Here is a 26,258-nt window from a genome sequence, read left to right as displayed (position 1 = left end):
TTTTAAAGATACGAATATACACAGCTGTCTGTTCTGGAAAGTATGTGTCTTTCTATTTTAGTATTTATGCTCATTTACATTCATGTGTCCCCATTGTTCTGGAATCCCAAAGTTTTGAGTTGCTTTATTCTAATACCTTTCCCTTTGTAAAATACCTTAATTATAAGATACTGTTATTTTATAATTGAGAAAGTTCCTGTTGCCATTACAGGCCAGTTGTGAGAATAAATTAGTTAGGATTGTGTTGTACTTTGCATTGTCACAGGAATTTTTTTTTCTACATGAAGCAGGGAAAGAAACTAGTCATGCGCAACCACATGTTTATTTTTTGTACTTGTATCAACATACTTTCAAGGAAGAAAGCAAATCTCTCATGTCACATTACAGTAGCATAAAATCTTACATCCCTCTGTTGCTGAGGTTCTGGAGATCTTTGTTTTTCTTCTGATCTTCTTCCTGGCCCTGAGTATCTCCAAACTTGCCTCAGGTTGTTTTTCCGCTTTACTAGAGTCAGCTTCCAAATTAGGGCAGATGTTGTTCTTAATACTTGGATTTTGTTTACATTTGGTTTTATTGGATTTTAGAAGGCTGGTAAAATTTGGAGGGGGGGGAGTGTTCCGCAGTTAGAGGCTGTTTAGCGTTAAGATCTGTAAAAACTTGTTATCATCAGTATATCTGCGCAGTTGCTGACTGGGTGGGGGAGACATGATACCTCTGATGTCCAGCTGTCCGTTAGTTAATGAAGGTCAAGGAATTGTTAGAAATCAGCAGAGATTCCATTCATTTTACTCAGTAACCTTTGCTTCAGCTGTTCCAGAGACCTTGTGAGAAAACCATAACTTAAAAACAGCAGTGAAGTATTTGTAGGCGCAAGTAGACTGCATAAGCTTTGATTATATTTTAAATGCTATCAGTATGTCAAAATGAAGATTAAATATGCATTTGTAAACAGTGCTGTTTCTTTGTACTATAAACTGTGGTTTTTGCAAGCAGTCTGGGTTTAAGGATGCTCTTCAGCAGGCCCTGCCTGATGCTGGTGACTCATTTGCAGCTATTTTTTCTCCAGCACCTGCGCTAGAGGATACACAGTATCTCCACAGCAACGGTAGGTCTCACCAGCACTCTACTGGGAATTATTTCCTCTACACGATGTAGAGGAAGGTACTCCAGTAGCTGATGTGACGGAGGTAAAGCGTGCATCCATTGCTGTGTTACTCTCACCTGTCAAGTGATGCTGCGTCTTTCTCTCATTTGTTCTGAGTACTGAAACCATAGAGGAATTTTACTGCAGAGAGCGTGAGGCTCCTTTTGTCCTTCCCTTCCCTCATGTGCAGTCATCTGCTTCTGAGTGATGATCAGTGAAGATGAAATCCTCGTACAAAATGAAACGTGTAGAAGAAAAGCATTGCTGCTGTTCTTATCTGTCAGCAGGATTACTTTTATTATATGACATGATTTAAGTGCATTTAATAAGTACAAAAAATGACAAGTTTTAGATAGACTGCAATTCCAGCGTCATGACGTTACTTAAAATGGGACAAATGAATCGAATATATTGAGTGTGCATCTGTTTCCATACTCTGATGACTAAAATACCAATTGGCCTGTTTTCTATAGGTGTGAGAATCAGCTGCTTTATAAAGGTTTTGAATGAAGTCATTACGCTTTTTATATCACGTTTGCCATTTAGAAATAAGCTGTTCTGCCCAGATATGCGTGATCAGCAAAGTTAACATTTAGTGCTCCAGAAAGAAATGTCATAACTATGAAACTTGATTTCTTCCTGACAGGAACGCTATAAATTAGGCAGCACAATGGCCAGGCTTGCAATACCTTCTTACCCATCTATAATACGATCTGATGTGGTTATGGCAGCGCCCGCTAGCACTGCTGTAGCTACGGGTCTCGCAGTGCCCCTGTAATAAATCCAGTCTTTCAGGGATTTACTGCACTTCTGAAAGAGCTTGCTCCATTTAAAACTTGACTCAGATGGTTCTGAAGAATCTATATAATTATGGGTCTCCTATGGCAAACCCCAAATTTGGCAGCAACACTGACTTCACCACCCTCTCTCTTCTCCCTCTTGCGTCTACTCTCCTGTTAGTTCTTTTTTCCAGAGCTGTTCTTCAGCTGGATGAACTCTGCAACCCAGTTACTGGCCCAGGTGTTAAAATGCTTTGCCAGCCTCCTCTTGAGGACCAGTCTGGGGTGGGACTGAGCTGAAGTACACTTCAGTCATGGTGTAGGCTAGAAACAGTACTGAATAAACATAGCAGTTTACTGTCATGTAGTAATTTTGCTCCTGAAACTCAGAGAAGTCTACTCAGCGATGACATTTTCAGATCTTCAGAAGCAAATTTTGGATGGGCCCTTTATACAAAAGAGAGGATTTTTCACTGGAGTTTGTAGAACAACTCAACTCCGGAGAGCAGTAACTAGATAACGTTCAGGTTTTTATTTTACAGTGGACCTATAATGAATATGACTGTGTATGTAACAAATGAATATGACTGTTAACATGCACTCACAGCACGTTAGACAGTTCATCGGAAAGGAGCTGTTAAGCTCTGTGCTGAGAACACAGATTGAATCGAATGCTGAAAGCACACCTAAATCTTAACAAATTGCTTAAAGGACATTGGATCCAAAGCAGCTGAGACCTCACGGCACAAAACGTGGATGGCAGATACAGGAAGAGGTGTCACAGTAAAAACAGAGGTAGCACTTTTGTTCCTTGTCAGCACATTGGAACCCTGTAATCAGACCGTGCCCAGATAACAACTCCTTGCCCGTAGTGGAACAAGGCCTCAAGCTGCAGATCCTCAAGCTATGGACAATAAAGGCATCAGGAGTGTTAAGGTGGTGTCGTCAAGCCTGAAGTCTTGATTTATACAGATTTAAGCTAGAAAGGTCTAAAACGTATTCGTTTACCCAATTTCAGCCGAAAGGGGAGAGGGCAGAGTGGAGGGCTGGGGTTAGGAAAGCGTAAGGAGGGCTGGCCAGAGCTGAGTCTCTGGAGCTGTGACTGTGCAAGGCTCTGGACGTTCACGGAACGGGCACCGTCCCAGATGTCCTATGGAGCAGGTTGGTGGGGAGATACTGTGGTTAGGGTGGCGTGGACGTTGTGGGAACAGAATCCAAACCAAGGGCCTTAAGCTGCTCTGTTTTGTGTTAGATATCAGAAGAGTACTGAGAGTACAGTAATGACGCAATTTTTTTTTTCCCAGAGATTTGAGAGGCTGTGTTTTTCATCTTTCAGTTTTTCCTTGCTTCTTGTTCCATTCACCCCAGGTGTTTCACACTTTCCTTGTTCCTCTTGCTCATGTCTCACCCTTCCTCCTCCATCTCCCCTCATCATTCTCTCCCCCTTTCCTCCTGGCTCTCTGACAAGCTCTTCAGAGCTGCTGAGAGATGTGCTTCTCCTGAGTAGGAGTATTTCTGCAAATTGGTTTCCTGCTCTCCATTTCTCTTCTGTCGTCATTCCCTCATGCTTGCTCTATTCCTACTTCTGTTCTTTCTGCTCTTATCCGGGTTCCAATTAGGAATAAATAACACAATTGTTGAACGCAGCTGGAAAACTCAAAGGCAAAAAGTTAAAATGGAATTGAACTGCTTCATTAAAAAAAAAAAAACCTTCAAAATAAAGCATTTTATTTTTATATTTGAAATCATATTTCTTTCAGAATTTCACCGCAGTGTACTTGAGAAACAAATCAAAATCCACCCACCCCCCTGTCCTCACACCCTGCAAAAAAAAAAAAAAAAAAAAAAAAAAGGAAAAAAGGACATTTTAGGTGAAATGCAATGCTCTGTTTTGGTAGGGAAACTGAAGTCTTGTACTTCACATCAACCCAGCACAATTTCCGACTGAATATTGTGGTCTGGTGGTAAACAGACCAAGGCATTGTTTGTACGGTGTGATCTAGACACGCAGTGGAGACTTTTGAGTCTCCTTTTCTTTGTGTTCTGTTCTTCTCCTGATTTTGTGGGACTGTTAAAGCATTTGTAAAGGATGTATATGACATGATTTTGAATTCCCTAAAGAGAATACAGATGGGCTGTGTAATTATTGCTGAGAGGTGCTATTTTCTGTGTGCTGTGCTGCTCACATTCATAATATTTACCTGACAGCCAGAAAAATGTGGCCATCTCAGAGCACTCTGAAACAATTCTGCTCAGTACGAAAACATTTCTCGTTACAGAATTTATAACGTATTTAATTTCATTTCTTTCTGTGCATTCAATTCATTCTGAATTGTTTTCAGAACATTACAAGATTTATAAAGTAAAACTTCTGTAAAATTTATGTTATTTTTCTCATTATTAGGTTTATTCTGTCCCATTTGATAGCGTGTGCGCGTTGCGGGCAGCTTTTTCCTGAAATGGGTGTTAGAATATGCTAGGGGAGTGACATCTGAGAGCAGTTTCACTTCGCTTCTTGTGAGGCTGATTTTGGTGGCTTTTTGCAGACCTGGCAAGGGAATATTGTTAGCCCAAGCACATACTAGCTTTTAGTTCTGGCTCGGGTCTTTTTAGCGTTGTCTTAGTCATTTGCATTTGTACTTAGTAACTCCGAGAGCTGTAACGCAGATTAGATACAGGGTGAGACAGTTCATGGGAGGGGATTCACACAGAAAGTTTCCACTGCAAGATCCTTTCCAATTTTAGTCAATATTATACGTTCAGAGTCAAAGTGAAAAGTAAAGGTACAATCCTCATACAGGAGGGAAGGTTGCCGTCGTTTTCCCAGTGACTGCTAATTAAAGAAATGGTGAAGGAGGAAGCTCTTTGGCTGTTTACCAATGCCATCTGATGAGCTGCGGTCTTCTGTTTGGCTGAGCAGCTGGCGATTAATGAATTGATAGGAAGTAGTCACAAGGTAATGGAATTAGCAAGTGAACATCTGGTATTAAAAATCAGTAAATGTAGGATAGTTTTTGTAATCTCTTAAATTTGGTGAGAAAATAACTGCCAGTTGACTACAACTGAAACAACTGTATGTAGACAGTGAAAAAAAATTGCGTTTTAGATGGCAAAGTACATATTTTAGGTGAGTGACTTCCCCATACGCTGCAAAAGATGAATGGGATCCAGCTGGCTTTCAGACGTACCGATCCGATCTGAGTTTTTAGACCAGCTGTTTACCTTGCTCATCTCCAGTTCTTACAGCGATTGGAGATACTGTAAGTAGCTCAGAAGACCAACAAGTCATCCATAGTCTGTATGTGTGCGTGACCATTTCCAGACTGAGACAATTCAAAATACAAACCTAGCCGCTATTCTCTTGCTCGGAAATAGTAACTCAAACCATCGTATTTCTTGTCGGCCACTGTCCAGCATCATCTCAGATTTAGCACAGCTCTTCCTTAACTGTGTCAGGATTATTCTTTCTCTTTGAAAAGCCTGAATACCAATTATGTGTTGCTTTTCTCAATAATGCGTTAGTTAAGGACTGTGAACTTTAGAACACTATTTAAAATGTAATTATTTAGAATTAAAACAGTATTAGTATCAACTATGGTCAATTGGAAAGAAATATGTGTCTTAGTATTAACTAGAAAAAAAAAGGTAGCAATTCAATTCTGTGCTAACTGAAATTTTGCTAACTTTTCTTCTTCTTCTCTCTTATTGAGGTTGGAATTCAGCCAGAGAGGCAGGAGCAGCGATGTCACAGGCATGAAACGGTGATAGTTTTGGACAGGAGGTGAGGAGGTCTGCAGCCAGTCCGCTGGCTGACTGCTCCTGGCTTCCCAGACCTCTCCAGAGAAATGGGACTCTGGTTTCTGGATTTTAACTGGGTAGTCCATTTTGAGAATCTGAATGGCGATTTGGCGAGCACTGGGAGATCGAGGTGTGGCACAATAAACATTCCAGTTGGTGAACTAGTGTGCAAATTAATGTTGGAAAATTTATTCTGCCAGAGCCTGTGACATCTCTGTTTTTCCATCATGGTCATCAGCTCTAAGTCTCTCTTAAAATAGTTGAAAAACACTGGTCTAGACCTCAAGACAGTAGAATCCCCATTTTGTTTCCTCGCTCTTAGCGAGGTCTGGTGAATTCCAGCTCTCCTGCCACTGCAGAGCCCTGTAGAGTACAGAAGCAGCACCTCAATTAAAAATGAAATATCAAGATAAATGTCTGAATAAAATATCCAGGACTCGGACAAACTTCCAAAACCTGCTTGTCAGCAGTGAAATGCCATTAAATCCTCTAGGAACTCATTAATAGATTAACATTTGGATGAGTAATTACAGCTACATTAGAACTAAGAATAATGAAAAACAAAGGAAAATCCAGCAGCATCATTTCTCTAGACTTTTGACACCAAATGAAGATCAATACTATAAAAAAAAATCAGAGGTAAGGAATTAAGGTCAGGATGATTATGTCAAAAATACGTAAGCTGTTCATATATATTTCAAATAAAACTAGCGTGGATGCAACTGTTATGTAGTGTTTCGTAGTATTTGTGTGGAATGCTACCTCACAGGGGATAGAAAAGGGATATTGAGGTGAAATCAAGGATGTCTCTGGAAATTGCATGAGTTGTTGACTTCAGTGCCATTAACCTAAATCACAACTAAAATTAACAATGTCAAGCTTTGTAGCTACATTTTCTGAGCCGAAGCAAGACACTGATCTTTAGTGAGACAGAAATATATTACCCTTCAAAAGGATTAAATACTGCAAAAGTCTTTTTTTGAGAATTTATGTTACAGCTCTGTAAAGGGAAGAGAAAAGATAAGATAAAGTAGGTACTATAGTTAGATAAATAGGTGAGATCTTGAGAAATGTTTTCATTTTTCATAAAATTCTCACAATCCGTAAATTTAATATATATAATTCATTACATTATAGCCTGGAATGTGAATCTTGCAAATTTATGAAATAGGAAGAAATTCAAGTGGAGAAAATATGACTTTATTTAGAAATTCTTCTCCATTACTGTGAGTGTACCTGCTGTAGAACCAGGCTGCACAGGAGTGCGCTGGTGAGAACAAAGCTGTTTTCAACAGGAAAAAATATATATACATGTGAAAAGTAACAAGGTTGTAAAATCCATAGATGACAAATAAAATGAAGTCATCAGTGTGCAAAAAAAAAAAAAAAAGTTAAGGTTTTAGATTTGTGATTTTCCTATTTAAATGCCCTCACTGATTTGTTACAAATACTGTTAACCCTGTGTTTGGAAAATGGTGAGGACATTATCACTTGTGTTCTCATTTGTAATAAAATAGATTAACTTGCTGTGAAATTTTAACTAGGCTGAGACACAACAGTAGCTACCTAATGAACCAGAGCACATTGCTGTTAAGTAGCTAAATAGATGCATACTGATTACAGGACTGAAAAATGGATCTGTTTACTTGCAAAAAAAGAGTCTGCTCATGGTGTTATTCATTATAGTCAGGCAAATTCAGCATCGCTTTTCCGCACAAATGTTTAGAAATAGACAGTTTCTCAATCCGTATGCAGTCTTATGTGATGATACTGTGTCCTCATGCGTAGCACATGTGATAGAGAGAAAGTCTCAGCTCCTTTGTTGCTTATAGGGAAGAGCGTATCTTCCCTGTGCATGGAAATTTTTGTAACTGCTGAGACGTTAGATGACATAATCAACTAATTCTCTTGGAAAGTGGTTCACTCTGGGATTAGGAGTGACGTTATTACTTGACGCTTTTATTTCTACCTGAACGTTTCAAACCAAGACCCTGAGCTTGAAGGCAAATTACTTGAGGCGGAGATTATTTTATAGCACGAGACAAAGGGAAATGCAGTTACCAGAAGGAGCTCGGATACTTTGCTTTTCCAAATCATCAGCTTTTGAATTACTCGGATAACTCCCATTTAAGATGACATATATGGCTGTTTGTGTGATCTCTAAGTGTTAATTCGTGCTCAGCTCTGTTCGTAGGGGTTTTTGCAGAACAGTTGGCGTGTCCTCTCCTTGGCTATTCGTTTTCATGGTTGCGCTAGACAATGGAATTTACTTAAACTATGTACTCTTCTGTAAAATGAATCCTTTCCAAATGATAGCTTAATTGTAAATTGTGGTAAAAAGAGAGGAAATAGTGCCAAAGAGGACTGTTAAAACTGAAACCCAGGCAAATAAAATTACAGCCAGAGTTGTAGCCTGTTAGCAGTAACCCATTTGGAAGCTATTATTTACACAAAGGTAAAAAAACCCATCATATTCATATGCTCAGGATTGTATGTATATGATTCAGCATTTATTTAGGAAAATACTTCCTGGGGTAAGAATGGGACTTCTAAAAGTAACTTAAGCAGCCTATCCACAAAGTAAGTCACAACTCTCATTTACTCTTCCACTCATTTCAGCATCCTCTAAAGCCACTCTTCTGGAGACCGAGAAGAAGAAAACACAGCGGACTTGAAGATCAGTGACTCTGACTTTTCCCGCCCAGAATTTGAATATTTGTTTGTTTAAAACCATTCAGTTTTCAAAATTCTAAGGACCTGTGACTCAACGTAATAGATTCATATCTGTTAAAACTTTAACATTTTTCATCAGTATTCAAAAGTACTGCAATTAAAAGTCTCCCATTAAGATTTATTAGTTATTGTATGTTCATTAGATAACAGATAAAAACAGATCCCTTGAGGATTAACAGCTACGTAATAGATACACATCTGTTAGATGATTTTGGGACTCCGTTGTTATTTCATGTACAATAACTGTCCTCTCTTATGAGGACAGGCTGAGAGAGCTGGGGCTGTTCAGCCTGGAGAAGAGGAGGCTCCGGGGAGACCTGATAGCGGTCTTCCAGTACCTCAAGGGGGCCTACAGGAAAGATGGGGAGAAGCTGTTCAGTAGGGCCTGTTGGGATAGAACAAGGGGTAATGGGTTTAAATTAGAAGGAGGTAGGTTTAGATTAGATATGAGAAAAAAATTTTTTACAATGAGAGTTGTAGAACACTGGAACAGGTTGCCCAGAGAGGTGGTGGATGCCCCATCCCTGGAATCGTTCAAGGCCAGGCTGGATGAGGCTCTGAGCAACCTGACCTAGTCAGGGATGTCCCTGCTCCTTGCAGGGGGGTTGGACTGGATGACCTTTGAAGGTCCCTTCCAACCCTAACCATTCTATGATTCTATGATTCTGTTAAACACATTCAGTGCTACGTTTTCAGCTGGCGTGACTGGAATAGGCAACGCCACCCCGTGCTGTTAGGGGGATCCAATCTCACGTTCTGTTTGCATCATTCTCAAATCTGTCTGTAAATACGAAGATGAGTGTGGTTTAGAGAGATGGTTTTAATGGGTAGCAGAATATTCTTAAAATGTCGATCTTGCTGCCGGCGTTATTAATGAATTGCTTCAGTACGTTAAGAACAGAAGCTGTTACGCTGGCTATTCGTAATGGAAAAACTATTAGAACCTCCCGTTCTCTTCCTAAAGCTATATTATTTATTTAAGATACTGTCTAACAAAAACTGTGTAAAAAGTTCAGATGCTGTTGAGTTTATTTTCAGAAGCACATGGTAAATTGCCACAAGTAGCCAGATTGCGTACTCCTAATGAAAAATCGCTGAGAATAGGTTAGAACAGCAGAAAATTGCAAAGTTCCTTTGAGACAACTTCCCCAGATTACACTGTAATTGTGATTTTTAATGAGGTAGGGGCAAGAGGATCTCCTTTTTCAAGAAAAAAAAAAAAAAAAGTAAGTAATATTTCAGTTCTGAGTTTCCACCGGGAACAGCTGATTGCCAGGGATGAAGGCGACTCCAAAGATGCCGTTTCTACAATTCTGTAAATTCAAGCTGCTCCTTGTTAGTGTGTCTCCATTGGAACTACACTTACAAAGACTTGTAGTAGAGGATTTAAAACAGAGAAGGGATTTTAAGATAAGACTATCTGGAGTATCTCAGGCCATGATCTGACTCTTTTAGAAGATTCTCATTTTCTGTTGGTCCTTGGAACAGGAATGAAGAGAACTGGATTTTTTAATTAATTCAGAAAAATTGTACCTGTGGAATCACCGGTTTGGAAGGGGTCTCAGGTGGTCATATAGTCTCTTGCCTGCCTCAAGAGAGGATGCATTATGACTTACGCCGCACTTACTTAACTTGTTCCTAAAGATTTTTACTGATGAAAATTCCACAGCATCTTCAGGCAGTCTGCAAGTATAGACACATGAAACTGCAGAATTTCGTTTTGCTAAGTTTTTGTAATGTATTATCCATTTATTTCTCCTTACCTAAAGTAATATGTATATTTAAATTGGAGATTAATGTAAAAGTTTTGTGTGGAAACATACACATAAGAATTTGCAAGCACATTCTTGTTTTTGTTAGCCAGGGGTGCTTTTCATGCAAAAGGGAAGTGAATTGTGTTCGCTGTTTATCTCAGAAAGACCATTTGTTACTGCTGGTTTAACCAACTTTATTTTTTCAGTGAACTTCAGTGAATTTCGTGAATCAGATTGCACAGACCTTGTTTTATTTCTGTTTCAAGGAAAGGATTCAAGACAGCCCTTCTCCAGCTCCTTCTCTAGAAGACAGCCAGCGGCCTGGGAGCCACGCTTCCTCCCATCAGAGCAGCAGCGTGTCCAGCTCGCCATCCCAGCTGGACAACACACCAGACAGAATTGGTGAGTGCTCTGCAGCCTCACACCACTTCACAGTTACTGACCTCGACAATTTTAGAATTGAGGCAAATATTTCTTTGCTGGGAAACTTGGGAAAGCACTCACTTATTAAAAAACCCCAGGAAGTTCATCGCCGTAGTTTGTTTTGTTAGGTTCATCGCTATGCAGAGCCGAGCCCGTCAGACTCATCCTGTGCCAGTATCCAGCCATGCACAGGAGATACCACCCGTTCTCTGGCACAACCAACTTACATGCTGGAGTAAGAAAGTGCCTCTGAAGGCACCTGGAATTGAGAAAAAAGCAAGATATTTTTATCTTCATATATATTTCAGAAAAGTCACAGATTATATGACGGCTTTTCCGTACCAAAAACCTCCTCGTGCCCACACATTCCCTCATCACCATGAGGCTGAGGGCTTTTTGATTTTTTTGGTCTCTCCACCACAGTTTTCACAGCCTGTGTGTTATTGATCCTGTGTTTAAAATGCTAATTCAGTCTAGAGGAAGTTTAGATCCTATTCTCGGTGCTTCCAAGAGGGATCTAGGGCGAGTCAATTAACATCTCTTCACGTCGGTGTATGTCAACGCTGTTGTCTTGACTGTGACTGGAGCCCATGTGAACGTTGCTGAGCTCGATTTAAACCACAAAAACCAGTGCAGTCCCTGTAAGTCAGTGCAGACTTCACTCCCGTCAGATGACTGCTGGGCTCCTTGCTGGGGTTTTGCAGTTTTGACTCTGGTCTGTGCACAGCACCGTGGCACTGCACAGCGCGCTTGACTCTACACAAACTGGTCAGTGGAACCTGAACTGCTCTGCCTAAACACATACACGCGCAGGGCAGAGGCTAGGAAGTTCATTTTCCTCAGCTTTTTCCTATGTAAAGTAGGGCTAGAAATACACCGGGCAAGAAATGTAACTTCTATAGCAAGAGTGAAAAAAGGGACTTCTGTCCTCACTGTAGCTTTTGAAAGCTACTGCAACGTGTTTTATTCATAGTAGTGGCACACACTGCAAACCTCTGGGCTCCAGAAAAGATGCTGGAAGCTTTTTAAAGAAAACTAGGTTTTATTTATGTTGACCCAAACATTTCTCTGTGTTGAAGTCTAATGTTTGCTGTTGTAAAAATATGTGTATATATACTTTATGTGTGTGTATATATATATTTATATTTACTTTTGCAATTTCAAAAAAAAAAAAACCAACCCAACCACTTTGCCTAAAATATGGTGATGAAGTTTTTAACAGGTGTCCTCACTGGAATAAGTTTAAATTCTGGAATCAGTTAATTGCAGAGAAGGAAATGTTCTAATCAAATATGAACAAAGAAGTAGGCATCTTGAGATCATGAACTTAACACCTCTCACTGATCTTGCAGGGGTTAAGTAAAGAATTTATTTCTACCCAACAGCATATTGGTTTTTTTGCTGTCATCTATGAATTTGCGTTTCTGTCTGTCTGTATTTTTATTAAGCTAGCTGCTTTATAGATAATTACTAATAGTTAAATCCTTAAATCAATTTTTCCCCAAAATAATTTCTGTGAAGTACTTTTCTAATTAGTTAATTTGAACATTTCATAGGAAATCGCATTCATCTGAGCAGTAATTTGGGTTCTATCTTGGTGTTTTTGTTTAATCAACTCAAGCAAATTTGCTTTTGCTGCGTATTTTACTTGGCTCTGAGTGCTGAACTGGGACGGTGAAATGGTTGATTATGGACAATAAAAATGGTCAATTGCATTAGAACTTACATAGTATAAATAAATGTTAAAATACCAAAATACTGACAAAGAGGAAATTTCTGACATTTTTTTTTTTACCAACAGTGTTATATAGCTGTGCCCTCTGTTTTTTTTTTTTAGCTATGCTGACCAACAGTAGGGAAGGAGAACTCATTGATCAAGAAACTGGGACCAGCCTAAAAAAAATACAAAAGGAGAAAGGTAAAATTACAGACTGTTTTCTGTCTCAGACATTTAATTACACTTGCTCTGTCGTTTATTCCTTTTTCTAGTATGCTGCATATGCAATGACATTGTATTATAAATTTAAGACAGCTAAGTGCCTAATTGCAATGAATAATGTATCCAGTGAATTTACATGGTGTTCTTCTTAGGAAGTGTAAACAATCAGGTCTTTGCTTCTCTCTGTTTGTGCAGTACGGGGCTAATATTTTGCTGGACTCAATTATTTATGAAGTTCCTAGCAAATATTTGATGAGTCACGTGGTGTGGTTTCTTTGCCTCCAGGGGATGTGTGTGCAGACTACTCTAATGCTGGTGCGTAGGTGAGGGGAAAAAAGCCATTTTTTGTGTCTAGTAATGTTTTGTTACCTCACAAGTGAGAGGCAGCGAAGGAAGAAGTGATGTTTGGCCCGCAGTGATTGTCCTGCAGGCAGAGAAGTGCCTCCTGTGTGGTTCTCCTTGCAGTGATGGTGGGGCACTGGAGAAAGTGAGTATGCTGGAGTACGCAGGCAAGCCCTGGGGAAGGGTTTTAGTGACAGCGTGTGGCATCTGTGGCTGTGCATGGAGGAAGAAGTCATTTTGTTTCCTTGCAAATATGACCAAAAAAAAAAATCATATTAGTAGGCGAGAGGTTTGTTCTGGCAGTACATACAGAAAACACCGTACAAATGAGTGCCTGCAAAAATCCAGAGATGAGGCGTAGTTAAAGAAATAAAAGAAAGCTGAAGGTGAGTGAATCCTGAGAATATACTGCAAAGGTGCATACTGAGGAAGATACTGAGGTTTCAGAGTGAAAAAGATGTGAAAGAAGAGAAAGAGAAGGAGGTGACCAAAAGAGGAGGCAACATAAACTAAATGTACTTACAAGTCTACTGTAAATATGAACATTTCGTCGTAAATTAAAACACAAACTGATTTACATTTTGATTTAGGTGATTTTAATGTGTTTTCTGAGAAAACTAAAAAGACAGGTGTAGACAATCTTATGAGCTACTCAAAAGAGAATTTGGAGGCTCCATGTGCCCTGTGGTTCCAGAGTTACATAAAATTATTTGAGCAGATTGATGATTTTGTGTGATCAGCTCTGTTCCTTAGTCATCTGTGACTGTTTCAGTCATGGGCAGGAAGAGCCTGAAACTTCCTCCTTACATTTTATACTTTTGTACTCAGCCCTCTCTCTCCTTGAAAGCAGAAGAAGCTGTTTTCTATTCACTGGTTTCTCCAGGCATTTAAGCTCTTTCCTCATGAACCCCAAAAGAGCCCTTTTGTGCCATTCTGAGATAATTTTCTGTCTGGATCATCATGCTTAAGTCCTTCCCTTTTGGCTCCTGTTGGCATTTATGGACCAACACCAGGGGCTAAACAGTTATCAACCACATCTTCATTTCTCAGATGAAAAAAAAATGGCATTTCTGTAGTAATTACATAGGTGAGTATTAAATCTAAATCTGGAAGTGTAGTTGATTTTAATATTGTTGAACTGTGCCGGGTTTCTTGCCACATGTTTAGTCATTTTTCAGTGAAACGATTCAATATCCTGTGGGGTTTGAAGACGCGAATCATGTAGTTACTGGCATTAGCAGTCCTATCACTTAGGATGGATGAAGGAAGGTACAATTTAAGAATCACAAAAGACAATTCAGAAATCCCCAAAAGTGTGAAAGTAATTTAAACCCCACCACCTGTGAACCCATTTCCCCGGCTCCTGTGATCATTGAACGTTCCTTGTACCGTGTAAGAAATCACAAAGATCTGATGCTAACGTTTTGTGTACCGTAATTCACCTTAAGATTAAAGTTCTATAGGTTTATTCGTTTCCTGGCCTGCGTTTTGCATAGTATTATCTTTCTTCAATTGATTATGTACTGGCAAATATGTCCTAGTGTTCAGAGATTCACCTGCATCAGAAAAAAAGTGTTTCAAAATTACAAGACATTTTGATTTATCATTTTAAAAGTACAGTTTCTGGTTTTCTACTTGATCTGCACAAGTTTGGGCACGTCTTTCTCTGAAAATATGAGAACAAAAAATTATTTCTTTTTGTGAAGTAAAGATGTAATTTTCAACTAATCCCATTTGCCTCACGCCGTTATAGAGTCTTTGTTCCTAATACTGCTGTTATTCTCCTGTGTGCAATTACCTCGGGCTCTGGTGCCCCTCAAACCTGTAGAATGTTTTTCGTAGTCAGATGTGGACAGTCACTGAAGAGTGGTCTGTGCTGGGTTGCTCAGCAAAAAAAATACGTGTAATTTGTATACAGCACAAGCTTTGTTTTTCAAAACCTGCCGTTACTTTTACTAAGGCAAAATATATTTATCATGGAAAAGATTTTCAAAGTTATTAAGAAGGAATGTAGTTAAAATAAAAGTATCAACATTTATTAAGTATGACAAGTAAGCGGTTTATACAGCCGTGGCAAACATATGTTTTCACATCTGTTTTGAGTAATATCATCATGATTTTAAAAATGATTTATAGCTCTGCAGGCCATAAAATGCCAGCTTTGCTGTAAGTTAGAAGTTTTGAAACAACAAAGAAATTATTGAAGGCATATATTGAACATGTTCTTGTGTTATACACCTTGATATAACTTTACAAATCTGAGCACTCTGTAAGAATTAAGATAGCAACAAATGAAAATTAAGTAACTACAATTTAACAGTAGTACTGCTTATGTGAAATCTTAGGGTAAAACACAATAAAAGATATTTTAATTGTTATAGGCAAATACTGTGACATCCCTCGGGATACACAGTTTTTATTTTCCATGTCCCATATTAAGTCATCTCAGCACCAGACAAAAATGTGCCACTTTGTTCTCATCAGAGTAAGTTCGGGGTAGTTAGGGCTGAAGAGAATATTGTTTTACAGTTTTTCTTTAGAAGACAGTTAATATGAGGGTGTTCCAGGTTTGCATATGTTGGTGGGGCAGAATTTACAGAATTAGTGGCTGTCTCAGCGCCGGCAGGTCAGAGCCTGGTTACAAACTGTACCTTTAAACTTTTTGAAGGAGAAAAGCCGTTAAATATGGCTCAATTACTCTGCATCCTTTCATCATCTTTTAAGGAAGTATGGTCAGGCTTAACATTAGAGGACAACAAAGTCAAACATCTTTACAGCTCTACAGTTTTATTTTTTTATACAAAATGTATCATTGGATTTTTGTCAAATGTCCTTAACCATTATGGCACACAAGTGTTCTGCCTGTGCATCTATGTCAGGGTGTGAGTGAAAACCATATGAAGAGAAATCTGCACTTTATTTTGAAATTGCTAGTGAAAGGAAATAGAGGTAGAAAATCCCCCGCAGAATGCAGCCCCGAATGTTTACAGAACCTTCAACACAAATTCTTCCTGATGGTACTTACTTGCTGTGTCTGGTTTTAAGCAGTTACATTTTTACCTGCACAATTGCTCACAGAAACTAAATTTTAACTTCATCTGCTTCACTATATATCCTGGGAAAGATCTCTATTGTATGGGAAAGGATTGTGTTTGACACAGCCCTCAATAAGCTTTATGGAAACCTCCGTATGAGTTCTGCCGTGGGGAAGCTTAAATGAGCCAGAGAAGAATTTAGCCATGCCTTCCAGTTGGATTTACATGCTGGTACAATTATTCTGTTTGACTGCATGACAAGAAATATTTCAAACTCCTCATATAGGACGGAGTAATAGAAGGCATTGGCCAAACTCTTGCCACAGAATCAGTGGGAATGATCGTGACGTTTTCAACGGGAACGGAGTTTGCCCAAAGACTGGTATTTTGGAAGATTGCTCCCCCAGCTACTACCACTGGTTGTTATTCGAGACAGGAGTGGTACACGCTTACAGGCTGTGCAAGTGCTGTCCCTTCTGGGCTCGTGACATGCTCTGAGCCCTGCTGAGACCCGGGCACGTGCCAGCCCTGCCCCTCTGCCCTGATTTTAGCGGGAGGCAAGCAGGACGCGTGGGCCGCAGGGACCCACCGCGTGCTTTGAGCGGGTGTTCACATGGGTGTTTGGGGCACTGGAGCTGCACTCCACTCTGAGAGTAAAATTTCACAGGAAAATGTCATAAATGACCAGTATCTTCGGACGTAACCATTGTTCAGGCAGTCCTTGAGTAGAAATAAAGATTGTGTTTGTTGAGAAAGTGATTTGCTCTGAGTTTCCCAGAGCTGCTCGGTGGCGGTGCTCCCCTCCTTCAGCCTGGTTGTCTGCATCTTCAGAGGACGAGTCTGGGCTGCAGGGCTATGTCTCACGTTCCCAGCAGACGGCAGTCTCCAAAACTGTGCATCTGGCAGCTATCCCTTTGCATTTTATTAAAGAACACCTTTCCCTTTATTACCTTAAGGAAATGGGAATTTTGCATCATTTCTGTCAGCCGAGTGAAATATTTTCAGATGTCCGGAGACTACGGTAATAAAAGAATAACCGTATTTATTTATTGTATTTCATTAGCAGAAAAGAGGGTTTATGCTGTTTAAATTAAAAGTTGCCAAAAGACTGGGTTCCTCACGGTGTGAGAGGAGAACGAGCAGGTGCAGAACACCTGAAACAGCAACAGCCCCGGTGGGGGGCTGTCCTCCAGAGAGAGGGCTTCTCAACAATTAATCCGAAAGCATCCAGATGGAGAGTGCAAGGAATGAGAACTAAGAGTACGGAGCTGTGCCACGCAGTGTGTATACCAAGTGTACGATAGGTGCCAACACTTCAAATGCTCACCATGCTGTTTCTGTGATGTATCAATACTTGCACGTTAAAGATATAATGAGGAAAAAAAAGCCATTTTCTTCACGAGTGTGCTCATGAATCTCCTCTTGAGATACATGAAGAGCTTCCCAAATTAGCAGTGAAGTCATGCTCCTTTTGGTACCTACATGTGTATATTAGAGACCCGGGGTCATTTCACAAGCGGTGGATGCAATAATACATGGGTTTAAAGACTGCAGAGTTCCTTAAGTGGCATGCGCAGTGCAAATGTTCACTGGAAATTCAGAGGTATTTTTACATTTTTTGTCCTCTGGGAATACTGAAAGATAAGAAGCACAGTGCTCTATTTTGGGTAAAAGCTTTTTCCACAAGATTTTTTTGTTAAATTTAACCTGCAAGTGAACTGACAACTGTTAAAATGGTGGCCTAAGAGTAGATGTGATCTTTCGTCAGTCCATCAATCAAAAAAAAGAAACCAACCTGAAACTCTGAAACTAAGGCAAACTCATATTAACACTTAGATTCACAATATATGTAAATAGAAAGTAATGGTAGAGCGTTAATTTTTAAAGTGTCTGGACTCTAATCATTATGATTATGTGTTTAGCCATTGCTCAAACATTCATAAATACAAGGGCAGTTATGCAAGAGATATTGCTGAAGTATTCCAAGGTCGCATCCTTTACATTAAGTTTATATTAGATCTTTATTTGCAGAATCATTTTTCAGAATGCATTTTTTCTGAAGAGTAAAATACCTGCTTCATCATTACCTTGGCAGATGGACTAAGGCAGCTTCTTACATTGATCTATAATTTATTAATATGTTTTATTTATTAGATTTCAGTGACTTTAATGTATTGCTGTCTAAACGCTACAAATTGTGAGTCTGTATCAACGTGCTGAAATAATGAAATTTCCTGTACTGAAAGGCTTTAGACCAGATTTTTTAGTCAGGTGGTCATGTAAGTGTGTGGAAGAAAATGGGCACATGAGATAAGATGGAAATAAGGTAGCTGCTCTCCAAAGTCAGGTTGTCCCTTCAGAGTTTGCCATTTCCACTTTTCCTCCAGTCCTGTGAATTGGGTTTTAGGTAGGTCCATCTTATTGAGCTATACCAGATTTGAAAGGCGTAGAAAGGGGAGAAAAATTGCTGATTGGCACCCAGTGACCTAAGAAGGCTTTTGGATTAGGCCCAGGCATCTTTTCCTTAAGAGTTAGCACTGGAATTAAAACTGACCCTTTGAATTCCCCGGTTCGTAATGCCTCTGGTGCCAAGTCGTTAACCTGAGATCTGCGGTTGGTGACATTCTGAATGCCTCTGAGTTACTTAATAAGTTTCCCTTCAGTCCTCATTACGAGCAGTAAGATCTGAAAAATCTGCATCCTGAAAGGCTGCTGAACGGTTTTCTGGTGTTACAGAAACCCTTGAGATCCCTGGGAAGGCGCTGACAGGGTTCAGCTCTCCCTGCCTGTGCGCTGAGCCAGCCCCGAGCTGCTCCGGAGAAGCTGCCTGTGCGCTTGTGTGCCCAAGTGTGCAACCGCGCACACGTTGGGAAGGAGTGGGCTCTCCTCTGAACGCATCCAGGGTGTCTTAGGCTGTCACTGCTTGAAATTTTTGTTTGTACAGACAGTGTATGTTACTGAAAAAACCATGTTGTTTCTAGCAAGGGCAACGAAGACTACCATCAAACACTTCTTCACGAGGAAGCTACTTAGAAGGCAGGAATTTCTGCTTTCAGTACAGGTGTCTGTTACAAGAAAAGACATTTTGGGCATATTTCCTGAATAATAAAAATTTTAAAGTAATTACAAAATAACAAAAATTATTAATTGGAGATTTTGAAAGTTTTGCATTATTTGTGTCTGAGGAAGACCTTCAAGAAATTCGTAGAAGCTGCACTTCATAAATACAGATTTATTTTCTAAGGGTTACTGATAGTGAGCTAGGCTTTAGAGTTTGTCGTCTTGCTCGTAGGTGGATGTTGCGTATCAGTGAAATGTTGAGGGACGCAGTCGCAGCTGTGGCCCTGGCTCCAGGACCTTGGTTTCAGTCAAGAACAGAGGTGACCTAAAATGTTCTTGATCGTGACAGCAGTGCGTACTCTGCTAGCAAAGAGCAAATCCAGCCTTTGCAGCGTCGGTGGTGCTTTGTAGAACCGCGTTCCTGGAGAAGCTCGAGCGCTGCAGGTGCTTGCAGGGGGATGCTCTGTACGCTGTTCTCCCGGCCTGCGGCCTTAGGAAAGCGTGGTTATGGGGGAGCCTTGGAGCAGGCCTAGGCTGGCGGATGGTATTTTGTGTCACGTTTTTATGTATTCCAGACTTTTTTCTAATTTGATCTTTTGAATATCGTAATATCTGTGGAGTGTGTCTGCCTTCTGTGTAAAAGTCACTTTAAGGTGCTAATTAAGAGCTCTCTCTCTCCCTTACTGGGGAGGTCTTGCTGCCCAGAGGTTTCTGAGGACAGGAAGGCTGAAAACAAGACCATACTTATATGTGTTTGTGTACGTGCTGCATTAGAACAAATATTCTTCATGATAAAAAGTAATAAATCCTTAGTGGGCATAGAAGGTAGGGAATGAACCCCAGATTGGAAGTGGAGACAGATTATCCTCTTGAAATAGGTAGGTAGTCGTGAAACCAGAATGAGCGTGTTCTTCGTTGTGTTTCAGCTGTTGCATTGAATTACGTCGGCAGAGTTACGTGGTGTCTTGGGAGCAGAGCTGACACAGCCCATCTGCTGAACTGGGGAGCCACTGGGGCTGCGCCGCGTAAAGAGCGCCGGCCCCAGCCAGCTCAGGCTGTAATGTCAAGGAAATCAGATCTTGTGTTCGATTGTTGGGCCGGAGGGCACCACTACAGTACTATTTACGGTGTTAGCTGTTTGTTTATTATGGCGATGTTTGTTTATGGGATGGACAGTTGTAGCTTTTTCATGTTACCCGCTGTGCTTTGGAAATTAAGCGTTGTACCTGAAAGAGAAGGAGGCCACAATAGTAAGCAAGCAGTATAATTGCAACTATTTTAGAACAGGCTCTTTATTTTGAAGAAAAATGGCCAGTTTTGAATTCTTTCCATGAAACTTCCTGCACATTTGAGTGAGTTCAGTATTAATGTTTTAATGTTATTTTAATGATTCTTCATACAGTAGCGCACAGAGGCATGGGTGAGATAGCATAAGAGTCAGCCAGTGAATGAAATTTGTGTTATGTATATTAAACCTCCACATTACCCAAACCTTACTGTCCTCACATGGAAAACCACGCATATGTAGAAGTATGCCTGGAAACTTTTTTAACTTTGTTCTTGACTGTATTCAGGTTTTTCTCATATTCCTGTTGTTATTCTGCATATTCTCCATAAATGAATTCCACGGGGAAAAAAATGCACAAAGTTATTAAGGAGTTGTCACATTTCTAAAATGTCTCCCTGCTTTTCCTCTCAACTTACCTCAATCATAGGAGCAACGTATTTGCCAAAAGGATAAACAAACCTTACATGACTGATTGTGAGATTATCATTACAGTCATTACACAACTCAGTAAGTTATGAAAAAATTAGAATAGCAAGGAGGTCACAGTAACTCTTACAGTAGTGATAGCATTTTACCAGTACCCATCTCAGCAAGCTGGTCAATGCTGGAAAGTGCCCGCGCGAGGGGCTGCCTGGGTCACCGCGAGGGGCTGGTGTCTGCTCCCAGGTAGGAGGTGGGTGCTTACATTTGCTGAAGATTTTCGGCTGTGAGTATTTTTCTTGTAGAAGGTACTGATAAAAAGATGGAATGAGAAACACCTGTGCCTTGCTGTATTTGGGATACTCCAGTCATCGGGGTACGCTGTGGGAAGTAAAATTCCTTCTCAAAACTCCTCAATTTGTAGCAGGAGGTAGGATCTCCTCTCCTGAGTGAAACCTCTTTCAGGCTCTGTGTCTGCATTGCATCTGTCACACGGTCTCCAGTTAAAGCTGTTCCACTTCATCTGAGTGATTAAATATTCATAAGAGCAGGCTCCTTAACGAGGTCCCTTGGCCTGCTGCGTTATCAGCTATACTGTTGAGCTGCTTTGTGTCTTTTCTCCCCTGCCCAAACTCCTTTACTAAGTAATCCCAAACCAATAGTTCGCTGGTTTGAAGACAAGACTCTTGTCTCTCCAGTGGCCACTCCACTTGGGGCTTACGAGACCATCAGCCGGGGAGTACTGTCATCCCTGGGCTTACGATCTGTCTCAGATCCTCCAAATATGAGCCAGGTCAAGCTCCACAGCCAAAATACATGTGGCCAGAGGGACCTTGGGCATAAATTTAGAGGGCTGAAGGCAATTGTGGAATTGCCTGTTTGGCTTTTTCAGATATCTCTCAATGCCTCATCAACACATCTGAGCCGATGGTTAGGACACCAAGTGCCTTTGCAGCTTTAGCTTGAAGGATCAGTCTTCTGAGAATGTTTGAGGCATCCCTCCTGTTTCCATAGCTGTAGTTTGCATGAATACCTGTGAAAATCAACCTCTAAGTAACTGAGCCACTTTCAAAAGTAGAAGCTGGACTCCTGAGTCATATTGAAATGTTCATTTGTGATGTATTTGTAATGCTTAATCATGTGCATGTTAAAAATGTATGATTTTCCCAAAAGGTTGTATTACACATGCACAGGCTCACTTTAACCTCTTCAGCCATTAGAAGTCAGAAATTCAAGGTAAATGAGTAAGCCAGAAAGGCAGTGATTGTTCCAATATAAAATTCCCCAGGCACACTTCTTTGGTCTTGCTTGACTGTTGCATGTTGCTCTCGAAATACCAACTGATATATTTTCTTCTTATGTAGTCAGTGTGACAGTAGTTTCCAAAGCTTTTTTTCTTCTAGTTCACAGAATATGACAGGCTATAACAAGTAGTTTAATAAATAAAATTCTGCTTCCAGGTGTATTTTGAGATGTTCTAATCTATAAAACATTGCAGAGTTTTGAATCTATTTTATCCATCACCTGGACTGCTGTGCGATATTCTGATAGCTAGACATGGCTTCTGTGAATGTGCTGACGTGTCCCGTGGCTTGTTCGTGTGAGTTGGTCAGTGAGGGGACACACAACTGTGACATTTTTTATGACAGTGCAGTGGAGTGCCTCTTCTAGAAGATGCCTTTTTGATGTAGGATACGTTGGAGGATGGAGCATCTCTGGGAGATGGCTGAGCTGGAGCAGAACATGGAATGTGTGTGTACATGTGTCTGTTCACAGAGGTCAGAAAATACGAATTGCTCAGAAAACAACATGGTATTTGTACATCTGTAACCTCTGGAGACATTGTAGATGCTGCCAATTAGGAGATTGGCCTGTATTTATTATTATTGTCTTGTTTTTTGTTAGTTATGAAATCTAGAAAGTGATTGTAATGAGCGTGCCCTCCAGGCAGAAGTGTGGAGCAATTCACGTATTAAAGGAGGAGTCGCCAGCGTTGCTGTTTGACTTTTGACATTTTGGTAATATAGCCTACAGCACTACAGGCAGGAGAGATTTAGATAGAAATGAGAGCTTGAAATTACTCTGTAAAAAAAAAAAGGTATATTTTCATTGAATTTTCTTTTAACTGGTGTATTTTAGGGAAAGCATGATATTTTTGTAAAATTAAAACCACAACAGTAATAATAACAGTGATTCCATCATGCTGTAATTCCTTCCTTTCTTTGTACAAAGCCTTTGATATTTAAAAAAAGAAGGCCACTGATACTCAAAAATTAATCAATGAGTTCCTGAGAGATGGCGTTATTGTTTCAAAAACATTCATTGCTAACCTCTCTCTACACACACGTTGAATTCTCAGCAGAAAATAAGTCAAGCACTTCTAGATTGTTGTCTTAATCATAATAAGAATTCTCTGATATACAAGATTATATTTCAGCCCCTGTTTTAGGATGAGTGTTTTGTAAACGTCACTGCCTATCTAGCATATATTAAATATGTTATAAATCAGGCTGGAGTTTCAGTTTTACACAACTAGCAGCTCCTGTGTCATCAGTCGCATAAAATGCTGGTGCTAAATGGTCACAAGTATCTGAGAAGTGTAATTTTCATTCTGTAATATTTATAGCTAAATTGACAGGATTTTTGTGGGTTTTTTCAGCAATGAGGGCTAACCTACAAAGAACTGTGGGTTAATAAAGTTTAATGATAGGTAACTGTATCTGATGATAGGTGTTAGATATCTATCTAATGATAGATAACTCTGTCTCTTTATTATTATTATCTGTAACAAATCTCAACGTTTGAAAACTGTACTTTCCTAGATTTTTTCATGTCAGCGTTGCGCTGTCTCAGAGGCAGCGCATGGGCCCTCGTGCTGTTGGAAGCACCAGGCAGTGGGCTGGGTTCTCCCCTTTTGTGTTTTGGTTGACTTCAGTGAAGTGTGTTCTGATGTTCGAACGCGTAAGTGGAAGCTGTTGAGGAACTGGTTCTATTTCGTCTATGACTCTGCAAAAGTGTCCGTTCCCATTTCCTCTTAAAGTTTCCAGCCTCAAGGACCCTCATTTATTTCCACACCTTCCTTCTTGTCTGAAAAGGAAAATCTCATCTCTATACACAAAACTGCCTATCCATCAAAATCCCATTTTAGCATGCAGGGGTTTTACCCTGGAATGAAAGGGAACGGAAAAACAATGCGGTTAGTTTCAAAATAGATAATTTACTTAAAGCTTACGTACGGAAATAAAGATAGAAATGTAGAAACATAGAGATTGTCATGTTCAGAGCAGCCTCTTCATGGGCTATTCCAGCTCGTCCTTAAAAATAAATAAAAGAAAAAAATGTTGAAGTCTCTCTTTCAGAGACTTGACTTGTGCCTTCACCATTCTGCATTCAGTAGAATAAGAGCAGGCGATCTGGCCAGTTCACCTCTCAGCCTCAGAGACGCGGGTTCGCTGATGTGCCTGCGGTGCCACGTGTCCCCTGAAGAAGTGACTGCTAGCGACGGAGCCGCGCAGCGTGGCCTGGTTGTGCTCTCCTGGAGGAGATGATACATCGGGAATGGGGTCTGCCTCACTGGGAGAGCCTGGTTGCCAGTATAGCTAAGCTGCTGGTAGCCTGCAGACTCTCAGGCTGTCTTAGGTGGCACTGCACCATGCAGTGCGGACACGTCCTGGCTGATCAGTAACTGCAGCGTAGATGTAGAACGTTTCCATCACTAAAATTGAGACTGTTTATCTGAAAAGAAGGCTGATAAAAGGAGAAATCCAGAAGGCAAAATGGTACACATTAAACCTTGTTTTCTGGGCTGCTGAATTGATTTATGTGAGTGAGCAGGAAGGTAAGAACATCTGGTAGCAATAAATTTTTCCTTTGCTGAGTTACCAAATTAGCTATAGGAAGGTGATTAGAAATAAAATATAATGATTTCTGATAGAAATAGGTAACACTGCATGGGCTTTGAGATAAGAACTTGACAAATGTGTAAAATAAATGCAAAACTGGTTTTGAAAAGGGGGGAGATTACTGTTTTCTGTGTTGTGTGCCAAGATTTGTGCATTTCAAATGTTAGCAGTTGGCTCCTTTTCAGAACTGATAAATAATGATGTTTGTTGCGGAAACAATTATCCTAAAATAATTTAAAAGGATTGTATCCCCTTTTTGTTTGCCTATAAAGACCACATTCAATTTATATATAGACAGAAAGAGCTCCGCTTGCATCTATAAAACAGTTCTTAAACCATTCTAAATTATTGATGTGCACAAAGAACTCTTTCCGCTTTTGTTTGAAGTTTTATTTTTGCGGCGTTGTGCTTTCTAATTGTACTTTCAACTACTATGACATCTGTTATAGTTGTTTCAAAAACTTTCAATACTTTTCTTTTTTAATGATAGACAGTCTTTTCAAAGACAAACTGTCTTCATTTTGAGCAAGAAAAATAATTAGTTGAAAAAAAGATCACTGATTTGGCCGGGGAACTCACCGGTTTAATTTTTTTTTTTTTTTTTTTTTTTTTTTTTTTTTTTTTACAAGTCACTGTTTTATATGATTCCAGCACCTACTCAACAGAAATCTGGCCAAGAAGAATTCATCACTGCAGCAACTCAGAAACCATAGAGCATCAGCATATGTCTCTTGCTTCCCTGAGGAAATCCAGGACTTTATTCTACCAAAAAGAGTACTGAGAAAGTACTTCACAAACTGATAGTCTCTGTATGTCTAACAGATGGAAAAGTAAGCTGCTATTCCAGGCTGCTGTGCCCAACAATATAGGAAAAAAGCTCAGCAATTGGAGATGAGATTAATCCTTAAAAGTCTGCTTAGAAATCTTTTTTAGTAAAACTGGTGATACAAATATGTGGTGCAGCAGTAAACTTTGTTCTAATGATCTATGACATAATTGCGATCTTATCTCTGGCAGAAAAATGCAGGAGACATTTAAAGTATCCCAGATTAGGGAAGCACAATGTAAAGACATTTCCTTATCTTTTCTTTTTTTTTTTTTTTCCCAAAGAGAATATTTTTCCCCTTAACGTAGACTAGGCTTTCAGCTCTGGAAAATTTACGTCCAGGACTCTGGTCCAGTTGCGGCACACCATAACTAACCTTTAGATGAAAAGTTGCCTAGAATTCTTATAATAATTAATATGAGGCTAGGAGATTTAATTGACCACCAGATTAAACTATTAAGGAAAAAAATTCCTCCTAATTGAGAATTGAACCCCTACCCTTTATTCATTGAGTGTCTGCTCTGCCACTTGAGTCGCGAATTGGGGGTTAATTGACTGTCTAGAATCTCCCAAGGAGCAATTATTTCATATAATGGTCCTAACACATACAGTAGTGAGGCGATGTTTAATGGCATCCTTTTTTTCCCCTGGATTTAGAGAGATTTTGTGAGGACGGCAAGAAAAGATGCTGGAGTTGGGGTTTCCTTTCGAGTGCCAATGGGTTCATCGTTAGAATAAGACCTCACCCAGAGCTCACAACCATTTTCATCTTGGCAGTTGTGACACTGAAGACGTCTTAGAGAAGAGAGATGTGC

General features: G+C 40.0%; 1 protein-coding gene across 2 annotated transcripts in view; it reads left to right on the top strand.

Annotated features, from left to right (window-relative positions):
• DACH2 (dachshund family transcription factor 2) overlaps positions 1-26,258 on the top strand; it is a 269,269-nt gene that overhangs the window by 204,243 nt on the left and 38,768 nt on the right. For both annotated transcript variants that reach the window (XM_086756246.1, XM_086756247.1), the window contains exons 6-7: positions 10,475-10,610; positions 12,469-12,549. In XM_086756246.1, the coding sequence (XP_086612372.1) occupies positions 10,475-10,610; positions 12,469-12,549 (217 nt within the window). The remainder of the gene's footprint in view (positions 1-10,474; positions 10,611-12,468; positions 12,550-26,258) is intronic.

Source organism: Chlamydotis macqueenii, chromosome 11 (assembly GCF_036417535.1).
Source record: "Chlamydotis macqueenii isolate bChlMac1 chromosome 11, bChlMac1.mat, whole genome shotgun sequence".
NCBI lineage: Eukaryota > Metazoa > Chordata > Aves > Otidiformes > Otididae > Chlamydotis > Chlamydotis macqueenii.
Note: the sequence above shows the minus strand (reverse complement) of the source record. Positions and strands in the feature narration are given on the sequence as shown.